At 45.2% G+C, this 18,092-nt stretch overlaps 2 protein-coding genes across 3 annotated transcripts in view; one reads left to right on the top strand and one right to left on the bottom strand.

Annotated features, from left to right (window-relative positions):
- The first annotated feature begins 1,342 nt into the window (after positions 1-1,342).
- Positions 1,343-1,770, top strand: SMIM32 (small integral membrane protein 32). The gene has a single exon (XM_047877232.1). The coding sequence runs from the start codon at positions 1,459-1,461 to the stop codon at positions 1,768-1,770; it is 312 nt and encodes a 103-aa protein (XP_047733188.1). The 5' UTR covers positions 1,343-1,458.
- A 10,106-nt stretch (positions 1,771-11,876) lies between these two features.
- Positions 11,877-18,092, bottom strand: part of SMAD5 (SMAD family member 5) — a 50,044-nt gene continuing 43,828 nt past the window's right edge. For both annotated transcript variants that reach the window (XM_047864310.1, XM_047864301.1), the window contains exon 7: positions 11,877-16,876. In XM_047864310.1, the coding sequence (XP_047720266.1) occupies positions 16,733-16,876 (144 nt within the window). In that variant the 3' untranslated portion in view covers positions 11,877-16,732. The remainder of the gene's footprint in view (positions 16,877-18,092) is intronic.

Raw genomic sequence — 18,092 nt, 5'->3', positions numbered from 1 at the left:
AGGGTGCAGAACTTCACAGCTTCATGCCCCAGGCCTCTCACCCGCCTCCCGGTAATTCTGGTCCTGTTGGACGATGACAGTCCAGGCTGACCAGTGCTTCTAGAGAAGTGCAGGGGCTACCGTAGCCAGGGCAACACCTCCCATTCTAGTCTGGGGGGGGGGGGGCGGGGGCTTGAACAGTTTCTCAAAGGAAGAGAGGAATTTGGACCAGGAGAACCCCTCAGTCCCCCTGACTGCTCACTTCTGTTCTGGCCACCAAGGCTTTGCCTGGAATGGCAAGGGCAGGTGGGCCATCGCCACTATCACAGCCTCCTCTGTCCCCCCCTGTGCCAGAGCAGAGCTGGCTCACAGTTTGGGAGGGGGGGGGGCACATGTGCCCCCAGGGCACAGCTAGAGAGGCGCCTGGGCCCATGCAACCAGTCCCAACTAGTCTCAGAGTGCCTCTGCCACCGCCCGGGGCCTCCCCCAGAGGCAGTGTGCCCTGCCTGCGCTACCCAGCAGCCAGTGGGGCTCCGCGCCCACCCGGCCTCACCGGGAGGGAGGATATCGAGGAGAACGAAAGCAGGTGTCCACGTCCAGCCGCGCCCTGCCTCTGAGTCGGTCTGCTGTCCACAAGTCTGTTTTGCGCGTGTCTCTGTTCACAGGTCTGTAACCGTTTCTTTGCCCGTCAGTCTTTCCGTGACCCTGTTTTTCCTCCCTTCCTCTCTCTGTGTGTCCCTCTGGCCGTAAGTGATGTGAGGCCGGGCCGGGGCAGTCGCAGCGTGTCCCCTCTCGCCCTCATTGGTTGGCAGCCGCTCCCCGGGGGCAGCCGCTGTCAGTCCCGCCCCCCCTCCCGTCCCCCGCCCGGGACCTGAGCGCGCTCAGAGCCGCCTCGGAGCGCAGTCTCCTGCTGAAGACAGGAGCGAAGCAGCCAAAGCGAGTGGGGACAGACTCGCCGCACACCGGGCATCTGAACAGGGACTCGCGGCTGCAGGACCGTCTGCTCCGAGACGCAGCAGCCGCGGCGGCGCCGGAGGACTCCCCGCCACCCGCCCTCGGTGCACCTGGCGTCCCGGCGCCAAGCAGGCACCCGAGCTGTGGCCGCACTCCCCGGGCGCCTCCCGCCGCCGCTGCAGCCTGGGGGAGCCCAGAGCCCGGAGCTCAGCAGAGCTGGGGGCCGGAGCCGAGAGCGCGGCTGCAAAACCGCAAGCCGGGTGATTGAGCACCGCGGGTGGCGACGGCAGGACACAGGAAAAGCCCGAGGGTCGCGCACTTGGGGCCGCCCGGCTGCGACCCGCAGGGACGGCAGCTGAGCGTGGAGGCGAGGGAGCGGCGCGGCCCCGGCTGACCCGAAGGCACCGGCTCCCGGTCAGGTGCGCGCAGCAGGGCGGGAGGGGCGCGCCATGGAGGCGCCCGGAGGCGCTGGTCCGCGCGACACCAAGTGAGGCGGCCCGGCCGGGGTCGGCGGCCTCGCGGGTCATGTACGGCGACGTGTTCAACGCCACGGCCGGCCCGGAGGCGGCTGGAGGCGGCGCGCTGGCCCTGGCGGCCACGGTCAAGGCAGAGGGCGCTTTGCCGCTGGAGCTGGCCACGGCGCGCGGCATGCGGGACGGCGCGGCCACAAAGCCCGACCTGCCCACCTACCTGCTGCTCTTCTTCTTGCTGCTGCTGTCTGTGGCGCTCGTCGTCCTCTTCATAGGCTGCCAGCTGCGCCACTCGGCCTTCGCCGCGCTGCCCCACGACCGTTCGCTGCGCGACGCCCGCGCGCCCTGGAAGTCGCGGCCGGTGTAGCTGCGGGGTGAGCCAGAGCCGGCCGGCGCAGTGTCCCGGTCTCACCCCCGGCCGCCGGTAGGAGCGGGGCAGGGCGAGCCCGACGCCGGGGGTCGCTGGCCCCTGGGCACGCCGCGCCCTGATCCAAAGACCCTTTACGACCTCGAGCGGCAAGGCGGGCGTAAAGGGAGTCGGAGGCTTCGCGGGCTGCGTAGGGTCCCGATCCCAGCAGCCGCGGGCTTCCAAGGTTCTGATCCCCTGGAGGAGTCTCTTCCCCCTCCCCGGACAGCGGGTCTAGCCGGGGTGCCTTCCTGGAAGACGGCGCGCCAGCCCAGACGCAGGAGCCTTCCCCACCGCCTGCTGACTCCCTTACTTTGCACAACGGAGGGGCAGGCATGGCTCGGCGAGAGCGTAACTAGCCAGGGGGCTGCCTAATCCAGACTCCCTGGCCGGGTGGCTGTCTTCCCGCGGCTGCTACCGCCTCTTCCACCCCTCGCCACCGAGGACCCCAGTCCCCCGGGAATCCGAGAGTGAACCCAGCCGGACTTGCAAATGATGGCCTTTGGGGGCTGCGTCCCCTCGGGGAAGTGAGGGGATGCTGACTTTAAGTAGGTCTCGCTCAGGTCCAAGGGTTCAGTTTTCTTTGTGGGCACGGGAGGGGAAGCTAGTCTAGAGGCACAGGGTCGCACCTGCAGCACCCTGTGGTCGGAGATCCGCGTCCCGCATCTCTAGGGACCACATTTGTACAATAAAACCTCACCGAATTGGACCCAGTGCTGAGTATGCTCTGGTCATTGGTCGCGCCACTTAGGAAAGGGGTTAAGGGCAGAGCTAGCGGGCAACACTCAAGCTCAATCTGCCTCCTACTTCACCATGAGCCAGATCAGTTTTAATGATACTTTCTCCTCTCTAGCTTTTACTCAGCGTCAATCAGGTAGTTGTTCTGCGAAGTGTTTTCTCAGAGCCCCTCTCAAAAAAAAAAAAAAAAAAAAAAAAGGGAATTGCTGCCTTATCTGCAGAAAAAATTCCCTGTAAAGGCTCCATGGAGACCTTCTCCACAGGGCAGTTGCTTCCACCTGGCCCTTTCTTTTGCTCTCAGAGCCTTTTGGACCTGAACCCTTCTAAGAGCCAGTTGTAGACCAGCACCATGTGGTGATGGAAGGGCCTGAGGTCCCAGCAATGGGATCAGCTGCTCACGGCTTCTTCCCACAGTAGGCAGGGGCCAGCACTGGAGAGCATGGGGTGGGGGTGGGGGGGGGGCAGTGCAAGGAGCAGTGGATGAATAGAGCCAGCTGTGAGGAGCTGATTAGAAAGACCCTGAGAGGGAACAGAAAGATTTGTGATAACCTTGGCCATTTTCAAAGTTAACCTAATTCTAGGGAGTCTACTTTATGGGGGTTTAAAATAGTTTCAGGAGGTACCTGGCTCAGTAGGGGCACTAGAGCTTAGAGAATGTTTCACTAAAAATAGATTTGGTAGGTTATCTGATTCAGTAGAGCTAAACCATTGAGGGGGGGGGGTCACTCGGGTTTTGAGAACCTGAAGAACGCTAGGATGTTGCATCAGGCAAAATGCAGACAGGCACACAATTCCGCACACCGTTTGTGACTGATGTCTAAGGACCGAAGCTGGGGGGGATGAGGGGGTAGGGGAGATTTGCGAGGGCCAGAGTCCTAGGCCAGTGAGCGCCCAAGATTCCCTCCTGGCCCCTATCCAGGAAGCAGGACACACGAGCTGTAGACAGGGTCTCACCTGGATTAACCACATCTTGGAATGCTAACCCCAACCACCCCCTGATGGTGCTAATTCTGTGAAAACCTCACAGAACATTTTAGTGAGGTCTTTGGAAATGTAGCCAAACCTCTCCAGCCTACAGTAATGGTAACCCGGCTAATCTGCATGACCCTTGGTTGCAGAGAAGATTAAATGGAATAAATGTAAGGAAATATGAGGGCCCCTGACTGGCATCCTGAAGTGGTGCCCAGCTGATAAGAGGAACCCCTTTTTTAGCTGTGATGTGGGGGACTGGGAGGGGGAGGAGACTGTAAAGAGACAGAGTACTCCTTCTCCACATCTCCCAATGGGTACATCTAAAGGCAGTATGCAAAGTAGTCAGAGCACAAGCTTTGGAGTCTGAGCGGCCTGAAATCCCAGCTCCTCTGTTCGCTGGCCGTGGGACTCCACGCACATCATTTAATCTATTTCGGCCTGTTTCCTCATGTGTGAAATGGGTGCTCTTTCACCTAGCTCTGCAGGGTTGAAAATGAAATGTGCTAACAAACGTGAACACACCAGCTAGCATCCAGACGTTAGCTCGTCCTCTGAGCCTCAGGCTTGAGGCGGCAATGCCGAAAGGTGAAGCTGAACCCAAAACAGGATGTGCTCTCACTAGGGCTCAATGTCTACTGTGACCACACCAGTGCAAAGGCTGGTCCCTGCAAGGGAAAATAGGAGTGGATGACTGGCTTAGAGGCTGCCTAAGCTTCCCGGGCCAGCATCGGCTACAGCCAGAGAGATCCCACGAGGCGCTTGGGATCCCTTGATACAATACAGGCCCAAGGCCTCCAGAGGTTAAAGCTGAGAAGTGCTAACGAAGACGGAGACAGCTGGCAAAGTATCTCTGTCTGCTGCCTTGCACTGTTTTCGCCACCTAAATCAATGGCCTGGCCACTTCAACTACACAGGCATTTTTTTTTTTAATGTTTATTTATTTTTGAGAGAGAGAGAGAGAGAGCGAGCACAATTAGGGGAGGGGCAGAGAGACAGGGAGACTCAGAACCTGAGACAGGCTCCAGGCTCTGAGCTGTCAGCAGAGGCCCACGCGGGGCTCAAACCCACAGATTGAGCCCCACAGAGTTCACGACCCGAGTCAAAGTCAGGCACTTGATGGACTGAGCCACCCAGGCACCCCTACACAGATACTTTTGAAATAAACTCTTAGGTAACTGGGCCTATGTAGAGATCGAATCTAGAAACCAGGCAGGGTTGGTGAGAGGGACTGGACTAGGGCTCTGCTTTTGCCAGCACTGTGACCCTGAATAATTTCATTCGCTTCTCTAGGCTAGAGATAGACTGGTTGAGCAGTAATGGGCCTAGCCCCACATTCTCCCCTGGAAAGTAGGGATGTGGCTGAGTTCATGTCTGCCCTCTATTGATACGCAGGGTAAGTGCACTACAATGCGGCAATTGGACATTTAGATGGATAGCAGGGTGGTAAGTCTGTATGCACACATCCTTCTGCCCTTTGCTCTTCCATCAGTCCCGTGAAGTCTTGGAGCCACCTCTGGAGAGCTGGACCTGGCAGGCTAGAAATATGACGGGACCCATGGCATAGGCATTTGGGCCGCTCTGCCCATAACCAGCCACTGGGAGCAGACAAGAGGGCTGAGCACAGGTTTCTGATGGGGGCTTAGGGGGAGGTAGGGTGGAAATTAGGGAAGATGCCTGCAGATGCCAGGGACCAGGGAGAAGCAGCATAGGGCAGTGACTAAGAGCTTTAGCCCTGGCACTAGGTAACCTGACCGTGGCCACCCATGCTACACCTGGATCGTGTTTCTGGATTTCCGGGAGCCTCGCTTTCCTCACCTGTAAGATGGAGATAATAACAGGACCTGCCGCAGAGGATTTTCAACATCGCATGAGACATCCCGAGGTCATGTTTGACATGCAGGAAGTGCTCTGAAGGCGAGCTGTTCTGATCATTAACCAGGATGACCATTTCAGAAGTGTTCGCAGCAGCACTAACAGCAACTGCTCTTCCTCGGTGACTTGAAGTTCTTCAAATGGGACATGCTATTGCCAACTGGTAAAGGAGGCTGCCCCTTTCCAGCAGGTGTGCCCAGAGCAGGAAGGCAGCTGTCCTTGGTCTTTTCTCTCTCTGCACATTCTCACTAAACTAGCTCCTCCACTCTGATGGCTTCAGGTGCTTTTCAAATGACTCGCTCCAGACCTGTCCCTGAGCCCATTCGATTATCTTCATTTGGACAGCTCACAGGGAACCTCAAGCTCTGAAACTCGTCATCTTTCTATACATTAGATCTTCCTTCAGTCTTCTCCATCTCAGTAAATTGCACCAGCACCTGGCTGCCCGAAGTGAAAGCCACAGTGGTCCTTCTTGACCCCAAACTCTTCATCTTCCCACATGCAGTCTACTACCTTCCACAAACCAGCCCACTCCATCTATCCCCTCCATCTCCACCATCGCCACCCAAATTTGAAGCCCAACATTCATTTTTTTCCCCTCTCCGATCAGAGCAACATCTGAGCCCAATGTCTGCCTCAGGCCCCAGCTTATACTCCAGTGGCTTCTCTTTGCCCTCAGGATTTGCCACAAAGCCCTAATCTTGGCCTACAAGACCCAGCACCATCTGCCCTTCCCCCCAACCCCCCTGCCCAACCACTGCAGCCTCATTTCCTCATACTCTTTTGTACTTTTAACCCCTAGGGTCTCCCTGCCTGAGCTATTTGTCTCCCCTCCCTCATCTGGCGAATGCCTTCTTATCCTCCAGGAGTAACTTAAACATCTCTCCTTCAAAAGGACTTGCCTGAGTTCTCAGAGAAGATCAGTTCCCTTCATTCATAGGCCCCAGTCAGCTCCCTTATCAGTCAGCTCCCTTATCACAGATATTAAATAACTGTGTAATTTGGAGCCTAATGCCTCTCTCCCTGCTACCAAGTAAGTTGTATGAGGTCAGGGACAACATCCACCGTGTTCACTGCTGTCTTCCCAATGCCTAGCATAGTGTTAAACACAAAATGGACGATGAGTCTTTGTTGAATGAATTACAGTGGAAAGACAGAGCTAGCAGGTAAATTTGCCTGTGGGCTCTTCACCTGAACGCTTTGCCTTTCATTTTCAGCCTTAAACTAAACTTGTACAAGATACAATATTGAGTTGAACTCTCCTTATTGATTGGCCCTTCAAGTGGCCAGTTTCCTGGAGGTGGTAATCCACAAAATTGTGAGCAACTGACATCTCCTGTCTCCATCTATGTAACACCACAGTTATTACTGGGTCTCCCGCAGAGACTAAAGAACATGCAATTTAAGTTTGTACCCTTAGCTATTTCTACTTGAATCACTCCTTTGCCCGCAGGGAAGTGGAGAGCTACTTTGTAGGATCATTCATGCTTTCTGGATTGTCTTGACTAAGAATCAATTAAATCGCTGCTTCACACATTGAGTTCCTCACCTCTTCGTGAACTTTATCAAAGATTTCCTTCTCAATGAGACCGTCCCGGATCCTTGATCTGAAACCTGAGCTACCTTGCCCAACCCTAGATGTTTCAAAGCTCCCTTTCTTCCATTTTCTCCTTAGAACTTCCCACTGCTCTATATATTTCATTGTTCTTGTTTTATGTCTCCATCGACCAGAATGAAGATCCTTGAAGGAAAGAACTTTGGTTTTATTCAGTTTACCCTACACCTGACATCTAATGTTACTCAAATGAATGAGCAAACCACCTGGTGAAATGCTCAAAGCCAGAACAAAAATAGAGACATTAAAAAAAAAAAAATAGGAGCAGTCTTTTTCGTAAAGTCTCCTTCATTCTTTGTTTCTGCTTCTTCTCCACCTTCCAAACTGATCCGATAACCCTAACCAGATAGGGGTCAAAAACACTCAACTATGTTATAGCTTTGCCTCCCATGCGACAGCGGACTCTCTTGCCACAGCTCTACCGCACTGCCTGGCGTAAAGCTCGACTTGTAGTAAGCACTCGGGGAGGATCTGGTGAGAGTAAGTGAATGAGCAAGCAGTATGTACCGTCTGAACTGTCATAACAAAGGACAATCCCCACCCCTAAGTTTTTCACGTAACTTTCCAGGAGAACAATTGTGTCATCCTCACCCCTTGGCTTCAGTGTCCATCTCAAGGTGGCTTCTCTAGCTCCTGCTACCATATCTGCATCCTAGCCATTGGGAACAGGAAAGGGCCAAGGAGAACATTCCCCTTGGGAGCACGGCACTGAATGGTACCTATTTCTGCATCTATCCTTAGTCACGTGACCATCAGCTAGCTGAAAGGGAGGCTGGGAAGTGTGGTTTGCAGTTGGACACAGTGCTCCATAATTGAGGATGGGGAGGATGGGTATTGGTTAACTTCCAGCAGTTTATTAAACAGACAATAAAAGGAAGATACCTTTGTTTTCGTATGAAGATCTTTGCAGTCTGCAGATCTTTACGTATACCATTTATACGTAACTAGCTGGTTTGTATTCACCATCTTCCCCCTCACTGCTCTACTTTGGCTGAAGCCAACTCTGTAAAATTTAAAGAATTTCATGTGAAGAAAATGCAATTGGGGAGTGTTTATCATTAACCTTACTAACGGATGCTGGGACAGCCCTTTGAACTCCTCTGTGCTTTTTTACCGCCTACAATTCCACATACACTCTTCAGCAAAATTAATCTTGTATTTGGAAGTACAAATATGGTCACTATGCGCTGTCTCTCAAAGGTGTTACTTGCGGTACCCGACCCAAATGCAGTTAAAGGCCTGTCCCTCATGCACAACAACTGGGGGTGCTATTATGAGATCTAAACGAGGGTGCTAAAATCAAGCTACAGGGTTCGTAACACTGCCACCCTCACAAGCCACGAGACATAAAAGCACTTCTTGGTTATTTCTCTGGTCAAACACATCCAGTAAACTGTGCCCTTCGACTTTCTGTGGGAAATATTAAGTGCCGACAGGGTAAAGCTCCAATTAACAGCGTTAGTTTTGTAGTTTCTCTAACCAACGATTCCGGGTACGTGATAACTTTGGGGCAAAGATCTCAAAGTTCAAGGAGAAAGAAGAGATATTGGTCTTAAAATTTCTGAGTCTCCAATGAGGCCTGCAAATAAGAGATCTAATATTTAGGGGCGCCTGGGTGGCTCAGTTAATAGTTTGACTTAAGCTCAGGTCATGATCTCCCAGTTTGTGAGTCTGAGCCCCCCTGAGGCTCTGTGGTGTCAGCACAGAGCCCATTTCAGATCCTCTGTCCCCTTCTCTCTGCCCCTCCCCCACTTGGGCGTTCTCTCTCCCTGCCCTCAAAAATAAAACACTTAAAAATGTTTAATTACAACTAAAATACTTAGTGCTGAGCTATAAACCATTCAACTGAGATCACATTACATAATTGAAAAGATGAATTCTACTATGAGAAATCATAGCTTACTCTGTATTCTCATTCATTCCACAAATACTGGAGGCTTAGAATTTGTCAAGAACTGACCTAACAGTGGGGACACAGGCCTGGCCTCAGACAGCTTCTATTTCCATGAGATGAGACAGTCTCTAAACAGGGTAAAGAGATAAAATCGGCAGTATGTTAGATGGTGACAAATGCGATGAATGAAAAACTTGTTCTTTCTCCCAAACTCCCAAGGTCTTATCTTCCTTCTTTCTGACAGGCTGTTTCGAATCCCAACTGGCTTCAGCAATCTCATTAAAATACCTGGTCACTTCAGCAATCTCATTAAAATACCTGGATAGCTAGGCTTGATGTACATTTTGCAAAAAGTCTGCCATTCAACAAAAGAAGACAGTTAAGAGAGGACAATATTCTCTCGGGCATATCAAATCCAAGAAACGCTCTCGAACCAACTTCTGAGAATTCTTTCAAAAAAGGAAGTACAGCTCTGTTCACAATCAGCTCAATTTTTGCCAAAGAAAGAAGACGAAATGGAGGGCGTCTACCCCAACAGGTTAGAAGGGTACATGTGCTACAACACGTATATATGTACCAATTAGCTACTGGTTTGTGGTTTTTTTAGTTTATCCTTTTCTGTACTGTTAAAACCCTCGGCATGGAGCACAGACAAAAATAGTATTTAAAATGAAGTAACATTTGAGGCGCCTGGGTGGCTCAGTTGGTTAGGCGTCCGACTTCAGCTCAGGTCATTATCCCACGGTCAGGGAGTTCAAGCCCTGCATTGGATTCTGTGCTGACAGCTCAGAGCCTGAAGTCTGCTTCAGATTCTGTGTCTCCCTCTCTCTCTGCCTCTCTCCCCGTTCACACCCTCTCTCTCTCAAAAATAAACATTAAAATTTTTTAAAAAATAAAATGAAATAAAATAAAATGAAGAAACATTAGGTGAGATTTTTACTGGATAGAGAAAGGGGTAAGAGATAAAAACAAAAGTATGAGGAGCTTTCAAAATAGATCCCCGAATATCCAAAAACTGGCTCAGGAACCGCCTCTCACAGAAATTTTACACACATCCAGGTGACACCATACAGATAATGAGCCTTGGCCACCAACCTGCATGCCCCCTCCACCTCCCGTCCCACATACCCTAATACGGAGATGGTTACAAAAGCGACCAACAACTCTCCCTTTTGATACCTTCCCTGTAGTCCCACCCTCCTTTCTTTAAATTACAACCACAGAGTGACTTAGATCAAGGGAACACACCACCTTTTAAAAAAATCAAATCTTTATTAATAATAGGCTTACCAATTCAACAAATATACAGCAGTAGTTAACATGTTAAATTGAGGAACTTTAAAAAAAAATGCTTCCTTCTTTGAACCATATATACTCCAGAGCTCTAAGTACTTTCTTATAAGCTTGCCCTAGCCTACTGACAGCCTCCTTATAAATATGTATAAAATCGGAACTGCATCGCAACTGCTGTAAATGTGGAACAGCATTAGCTATTGAGTGTCATATCTGAAAGAAAAATGAAGCAGTTGTCACAGCTGATCCCCTCATCACCTGAACTGTTTGGGCTGCAGCAATTTGAAAACTAATTATCTTAAATCAGAGAGAAGCCAACACCTCTCACTGTTCAGTGAAAGAGTATGCCAGAACAAATGCTTTTGAAAATGCTTTAAAAAAATGTTTCCAACACAGCCACTGAAGTCACTACTAAATACCTTATACTTAAAGTAAAAGGGCATAGGGCACTGATTTGCAGAAATGGATTCTTTTGATGAAGGCTTTTCTCCAAAAAGAAAAACAAGAGCTTTTGGATTTATTCTTTTGGGTTGAAATAGTTAGTGTTTTTCTCCTGTTCTAGTGGGGAGCACAAAAGATTTACACCATCCTCTTCTAATTAGAATGAGGTTGCACTTCTCCTATATACAACATAGTGGTGGTAAAAGTATGTACTCGGTGGGGCTAAAACCTGTGATTTAAAAAAAAATTTTTTTAAAGGAGAAAATAATAACAAAGTCACCTGGCAAGGTGGCTAATCAAGGGTTGATCTACTGAAGTCAAGCAGCATCAGAAATAATTCCTGTCAATTAAAGAAGAAATACAAGAGATAGTAAGAATAAAAATATGAGTTCTTATGTGCCAGGCACTGCTCTAAGTACTTTATTTGTATTTTCTTTAATCTTTCCCAAAATACTATACAGTAGACTTTCACTTTACAGATCAGGAAACTGAGGTACAGAGTGGTTAATCAACTTGCCTAAAGGCACAAAGCGAACAGAACTATGAGGCCCAGGACTCCCACGGAGGCAGGCAGAACCCATAGCTACTACTCTACCTCCCAATCATGCAGTCAAGACCGCTCATTTACAGATAGATCTACAGAAGGGAAACTAGCGGTTAAATGAAAATACCCCAGACTCTAGATCTAAATACTTTCACTTTACAGATCAGGAAACTGAGGTACAGAGTGGTTAATCAACTTGCCTAAAGGCACAAAGCGAACAGAACTATGAGGCCCAGGACTCCCACGGAGGCAGGCAGAACCCATAGCTACTACTCTACCTCCCAATCATGCAGTCAAGACCGCTCATTTACAGATAGATCTACAGAAGGGAAACTAGCGGTTAAATGAAAATACCCCAGACTCTAGATCTAAATACTTTTTCAAAATCCAACTAAACTACACTAAGCTAAACAAAGAAAAACACATCAACTCTCTTACAAACAGAATGAAGAAACACTACATTCTGAGCCAATCTCCCACGGAGGAAGGAGGCATGGTATATCCATTTCCTATTGTTAGCGCACACAAACAGATAACACAGCCAGTCACAGCGACTGGTCAACTCACCCTTTTTACAAGTCCATTCAGTCAAAGACGTTAGGTCAAAAGAAAGTACCGAAAGAAACCCCCTTCCCCCCCAACACACACACACACACACACACACACACACACACAAAAAGACCCAACAGACACATAAGCAGGTTTTGAGGTTTATTAAAATAAAGTATTAGCAAACAATATGCAAAAACAAAGTTCTTAAGAGTTATGGCTTTGAAAAAGCACAGTATAGTAAAACCTAATACATTTTTATAAGTATCAAAAAGGTAACAGAATTGAAGCATATTGCTAGAATTTCATTTTCTACCACATAAACAGAAGCAGAACAAGAAGCGGACCTATACTGCAGCCACTGGTTTGGTCTTTATCATCTGCATATGAGTATCTTTTTAAGAGAAGATGGGCAGGTACACACATACATCCAGTTCTCATGATTACAATCCGATCCAATTTTAAAATAAGTGATCCTTAAAATGCAATTTTAACCAAACAGATTAAGAAGACAATAGCTTGCCCAACTATTATCTTCAAGAGTCCCTACATATAAAATACTTCATGAATAAATCAAAGCAACATTATCTCCAATGATATTAGAAAGGAATATCTGACTCTAAAAATGTCTTCTTTATAAGGAAAGTGGGATTGTTTGGCCTCACTGTAGTTTTATTATAGTTAATACCAGCTAGTATCAAGAAGGCACTACTTATTAATGGGGGGCAAGAATCTACCTGTACACAAAATTCTGAACTTTTTAATAACAGTATCTTCAAATAAATCCTTAGAGGACAATGGTTTATAATGATTGCTAACAATTTCAAGAATTGAATTATTTGGATGAAAACCATGCACACCTTTTTCACTCTGCCATGAATGACAGAAGAAACCTACTCTATGGCTGGATGTTTTCACCCAAACATCCCATCATTTGTTTAACAGCAATTGCTACCAGCAAATATTGTATCACACGCTCTTACTTTAAAAAAAAAATTGCTATGTAAAATACCTCTCATTGGTTTTTACAAACCATCCAATTTTAGGGTAACACTTCAGTTGTAACACAGTTGTATTTTAGAAGTTAAGTTTCTATTGTGAATAATCCAATAAAACAAAGGCTTGATAAACACTGTTACCTCTCATAATTAGGAAATGCTGAACTATAACCCAGTGAATTCCAAAGAACTGTCCAAGCTTCTGTCCAGCAGGCAAAAGTCTTTAACGCAGAAGAAATGCCTTGAATTCTCACTTTCCATACATGCATCTTCTGTGAGAAGAAAACCTCTCCCAAATCCCATCTCTATCAAAGAGGAAAATGCTGCTGCTCTGGAGGAAATGGGTCTCAAATAAGAGCCTGCCCCCCAGAAAGCTGCCCTAGTTAGTATCTCAAGAGACCACCCACAAACCAATGTATAGGAAAACTACCTCCCAGAAAAATCACCAAACATGCCTGAAACCACCATGCTAACTACTATCTTAAAAGATCCTTGCTTATCTAGCTGATGGGTATGAAGAGAACACATATTTATATTCCTACCTGAGAGAGTGAACAAGGATTTAAGTAATACAACAAAGAAGGGCTCTGATCCTCTTAAAGGTTAACAGATCCAAAACTGAAGTCATCATCGGAAGCTCAATTATCCAGAGTCTTCCTTCTTCAGTAAGTATAAAAGACATTAACGCATTTTAAGTGGGGAAGTGATAACGATTCAAAGGAACACTGAGCAAACAACCATAAAGAGAATAAAGAAATGGATCCAAGCTGGCATATCAGATGTTTTCTAGAACAGAAATAGAGTACTTAAACAGGTACCATCAGACTTTCTGGAGGTTCTCTGCTACTGGCAGGAGTTCATATTCTCTACAAATCTTCTCCTTCAACAGAACACTGTGACAGAACTGTTTCCCACAGGTTCCCTGTGAGCCCCAGTTCTCATCTTGACAAGAGATTTCAGATGGGACCACGTCTTGATCATTTTACATCTTAAAAGGATATCTTACCCTCAAATGTTATGAAAAGTATCAAGTAGCTACATCCTCTTTCTATACTATTAGGTATAGCTCACTGAACTACCTAGGAATCTTACTGTGGATTTCAACTAAGAAACCCAGCCAATTCTATTACCATAGGTTCCTTACATAATAATAAAATGTGAAAAATGATTTATATTCTGATGTATATACTTGACATTTTGATTGATGTCTTAATCTCTAAAGAAAAAGTGTTAGCTTCAGAAGATCAATAACATGCCTAATAGTTTACATTCTAAAATATAAGCCAGGCAATACCAAACAGACCATAATACTTCATTATACAAACACGCTGGTCCAAATGCAACTCTTAAATTGTTTTTCCAAATATCTTTTTCTTGGGTTAATTCATTACTCAGATGAATTTTCATTCTATTTCTCTTTTTGCATTTACCAACCTGGTTGTAATTTTATTATTCCCAGGCTCTACTCTTTTCAGCTTGCAAATATTAATATGAAATGTCTGATTGTTCTAGTGGTGATGTTTTCATAAATTTGACCATGAAACATTCCAAAGTCTAAATAAAAATTTAAAACTGTAATTTTCTGAAATGGTTTCTTTCAGAAGTGTCTTCATTGGTCAGAATTTTAGTTTTTAAAATCTCACTGGCAATTTTTACTTCCCATCCATAGATTTTGGACACACCCGGGAATTACAGAAGCAACTGCATAAAATTTTCAGTTAAAATCCAGGGGTATATAGTTAATGACTTTTAGTTAAGACCACAGGCTTCTACTCTTCCATGGAACTCTGAACGGTCAATAGCTTCAGTAATGACCTTCATGAGACACAACTCCTTAAGGAAAAGACAGAAAAGACCAATCGCATAAAATCTCAACAACTCTAAAGACCATAACATGAATAAAAACAATTTTTAATGAAATCAATTGAAAACATCAATAAAACAATTCAACAGTTTCCACCAGTTCAAGTCCATGGAAGTTGATTACACGTATCCGTCATTCAACCTGGGTGGTTTCTTCCTACACATTTGTTCCAAAGACTATGCCATAAGCCTGGTAAGTAAAAGAACGACATAAATAGCTAGGTTCTAACACTAGGCAAATAATTCTCTTTCATGTGGCTGACACAAGTGTGGAAGATTAAGAATGCAGGTCACGTAAAACTTACTTATGTTGAAGGCTCAGGTGACTGTCAGAAAGTATCCTTTGACCCAGCAAAGGACTGTGAGCTGAAACATATATGGCACTTCATCTGACAGAACTAAAGCCATCCACTGGCTGCACTTTGTAAAAGCAATAAATAATGTCACAGAAAAAAGGAACTGTATTCTCCTTTCCTCAAAAAATGCAGAAAGGGCAAAGGAGAGAAAGTCAAACCAAACTAGCACTTTAAATAGAAGACTGACATGGCTCCATATACTTTCAAAAGGCACCAGAAAATAGCTTTCTCTGAGAGGTAAATTAGGTCACTTTTTTTCAAAATAACATCTTTGTTCTCATGCCATAACCAAGTGTCCATTTGGCTGCTCTCTAGAAAGAGAGGTTAAAAGTCCTTCCTTCAAGCATGACTGAACGAACAGGTATTTTAGAGTTTTCGTGTCTTTCCTCTCCGAGGACTAGTGTTCTGGGACATTAGCATCCATGGAAGTGCTAACAAATGGGAAAAAACAGAGCATATGTGGGAACTGAGAGAATAGTCTGCATTCTCTGATACGTGACTATTTCAAAATCAACTATCTCAACAACCACTGCTTACTCGTTTAAGTACCAGACCAGCAGCCCCAACCCAGGGTCAGACCGAAGAGGTTCTTACGGCTACCGCACACAGGTCCTTTCCTTACTAGGGGCAACTGACGCCAGTAAGAGCAATGGGAGGAGTGTGTGACTTTCCAACACAAGTGACACCCAGAGAATGGTAGGCAATTAGAAAGGCACCTTACATTGGAGCTACAGAATAACAGTCTTATAAACTAGGTCGAAAATACAAAAAAGGTAGAAAAAGTCTAACTTCCTACAACTGTAATCTATAAACCGCAGTGTTTGTTAATACAAAAGGGGTACCAAGTAAGTAAGGATGAGCATCGAAGTCCAAGTCACTTGAGTGTGTTACACAAAAGGTTACACTAAAAACTGTCACCCATCAAAGTGCAAAACAGAAGATTAATGCATGTCAAAGTTAGAGTTCTTGCAACAGTGGCCAAAAGTAGCCAAGCTGAACAAGGCCGCGCATGCACTAGCTATATAAAGTAGTACTCGGGACAGACTCGGAGTAAATGACATATACTGGAGATCTGGTGTTTACAATAATTTTTCTTAAAAAAAGGAAATGTTTTACAAAAGATATACTGAATGAAGCCACAACAGACTGACAAACACTTAGCTGTAGTAAATGTACATTTTATGACATCATCTAGAAAACTATCACTTTGCTTTTACTGAACACTACTTGTGAGAGCAGTGCATAGTGTTCCTTCAAACAGAAGATTTTTTTTTTTATAGTTTCTTTTCAGCTCCTACCACATGCTTTCAGAAAACAACGAACTACACTTTCTTAACACTGGTAGGACAAAGAAACTGGAAAAAGTACATTTCCTGTAGGGTTAAAAGTAGAAGGGAAGAATTTTCACCACATACTTTCTTTTTCTATTATAATTTTTCATCATGTGACGCATTATATTTTTCCAAGAAACTGAACAAATAACAGGCTGTTGGGGCAATAAGGCAAAATTATGTTCCAGTTTAAGATCAATGCCAAACCTGTGAATTTGGGGTACAATACTTCTACTTTACATTTTTCACAACACTTTTGAGAGTTAATCACATGAACACGAATAACAAACAAATGTAGATTCGTCACAAAATACAAATGTATTGGTCACAATTATGTAGAAAAAAAAAAAAGGTGTAATATCTGTTTTCCATATAAGCTCACAGTATCTGTACTGAAAAGTTTCCCTAAGATTAAAACGAGTCCACGAATAATATAATTGAAAAGACTACTTCTGCACTATGAGACGGAAGATATGGGGTTCAGAGGGGAACCCATCTGAGTAAGGACTTTATCCAGCCACTGAAGAGGCCCATGAAGATGAATCTCAATCCAACACGGGGTGCTGGTAACATCCTGCCGGTGATATTCTGCTCCCCAGCCCTAAGAAAATGAAAAGATATCACAGCAAAGCCCTCTTTAAACTGTAAACCAGTCTAAACCAATTTTAACATACTAACAAAAAGATACTTTAACAATAGAGATCACCAAACCAATCTTAGGATTCACCATGGAATTCAAAGCAACAGAGTTGCAGAACTTTTGGAAAGAGATAGGAGTCCCTTAATAGGAATCCTTGGAACAAGATAGGTTTTAGAATTCTTTTTTTTTTTTTTTTAGTTTAGAAAGTTAATACAGTACAATATCTCATAATTAAAACATAAGTATTTCTGCAGTGAGATACATTCTCAATGAGATAAACAAAACTTACAGTCTCATGTACATTCACATCAGATTTTGTTAGGAAAAAGCTTTTAGTTTTTAGGTTTGGGGTTTTTTTGTTTTTGATTTTTTTTTAACTATCAGTTAAGGAAGGCACTGTAGATCTCATCAATGCATGCAAATGTAATTAATGTAGCTGGGATGAAGGAAGCTGGAATATTTTAACCTAAAACTCTAGATAAAGATTAAAATATATTTTTTCACTTTTATTTGCCTGGATTTACCAAATCCTCTGCTTTACTGCTTAAAGTAGTGCTGGCATGGATAAATTAGGCTTAGGGGTGGTGGAGTAGAAATTAAATATACAAAAGTTAGGTTTCTATGGAGAGGGGCATGCCTTCGGGACTGCTGATAAAGTGATGCATAAAACAGACCTATAGCAAAACAGTAAGGAAACACTGGACTATTCTTCTGAATGTCAAAAAAAAAAGTCCACATGCAGCATTTCACAGATGCTCTTCTTTGGCTAAATCCGTAAGGACCAAGTGGATGTAGTACAGGATGCTTACATGTATCAACTAAAACTCTTCCCTAATTTTACTCATGAACCATCATCTTTGGAATGCCAATGAAATCAGGCCAAGAGCAAATGATGAATTTGAAACATTCAACTTTGCAAATCCTCAGTAACAGAGGTTAAATACCTGGAAGATAATATTAGTATTTTGAAGAATTTTTTAAGTCACTCCAGTGGGATCTAATAACAATTGAAATTGCAGAGGTTAAGGAACTTGAAAAGCAATTTTAATGTGAAATGCTTTCTAGCAATTTAGTCTTTAATTGAAATTCTTTATAAATTCAGCCCCTATTCATATCAAAATCATTGTCAGTACTATGCATTTTATAATGTCTGGATTATAAAATTACTACTTAGACC

Source organism: Prionailurus viverrinus, chromosome A1, assembly GCF_022837055.1.
Source record: "Prionailurus viverrinus isolate Anna chromosome A1, UM_Priviv_1.0, whole genome shotgun sequence".
Taxonomy (NCBI): domain Eukaryota; kingdom Metazoa; phylum Chordata; class Mammalia; order Carnivora; family Felidae; genus Prionailurus; species Prionailurus viverrinus.
The sequence above is the reverse complement of the archived record's forward strand: the minus strand, read 5'-3'. Positions and strand labels throughout refer to the sequence as shown.

What these genes read in the sequence shown, in the direction of transcription:
- SMIM32 (XM_047877232.1), top strand. Translation starts at nt 1,459, where the DNA reads ATGTACGGCGACGTGTTCAACGCCACGGCCGGCCCGGAGGCGGCTGGA.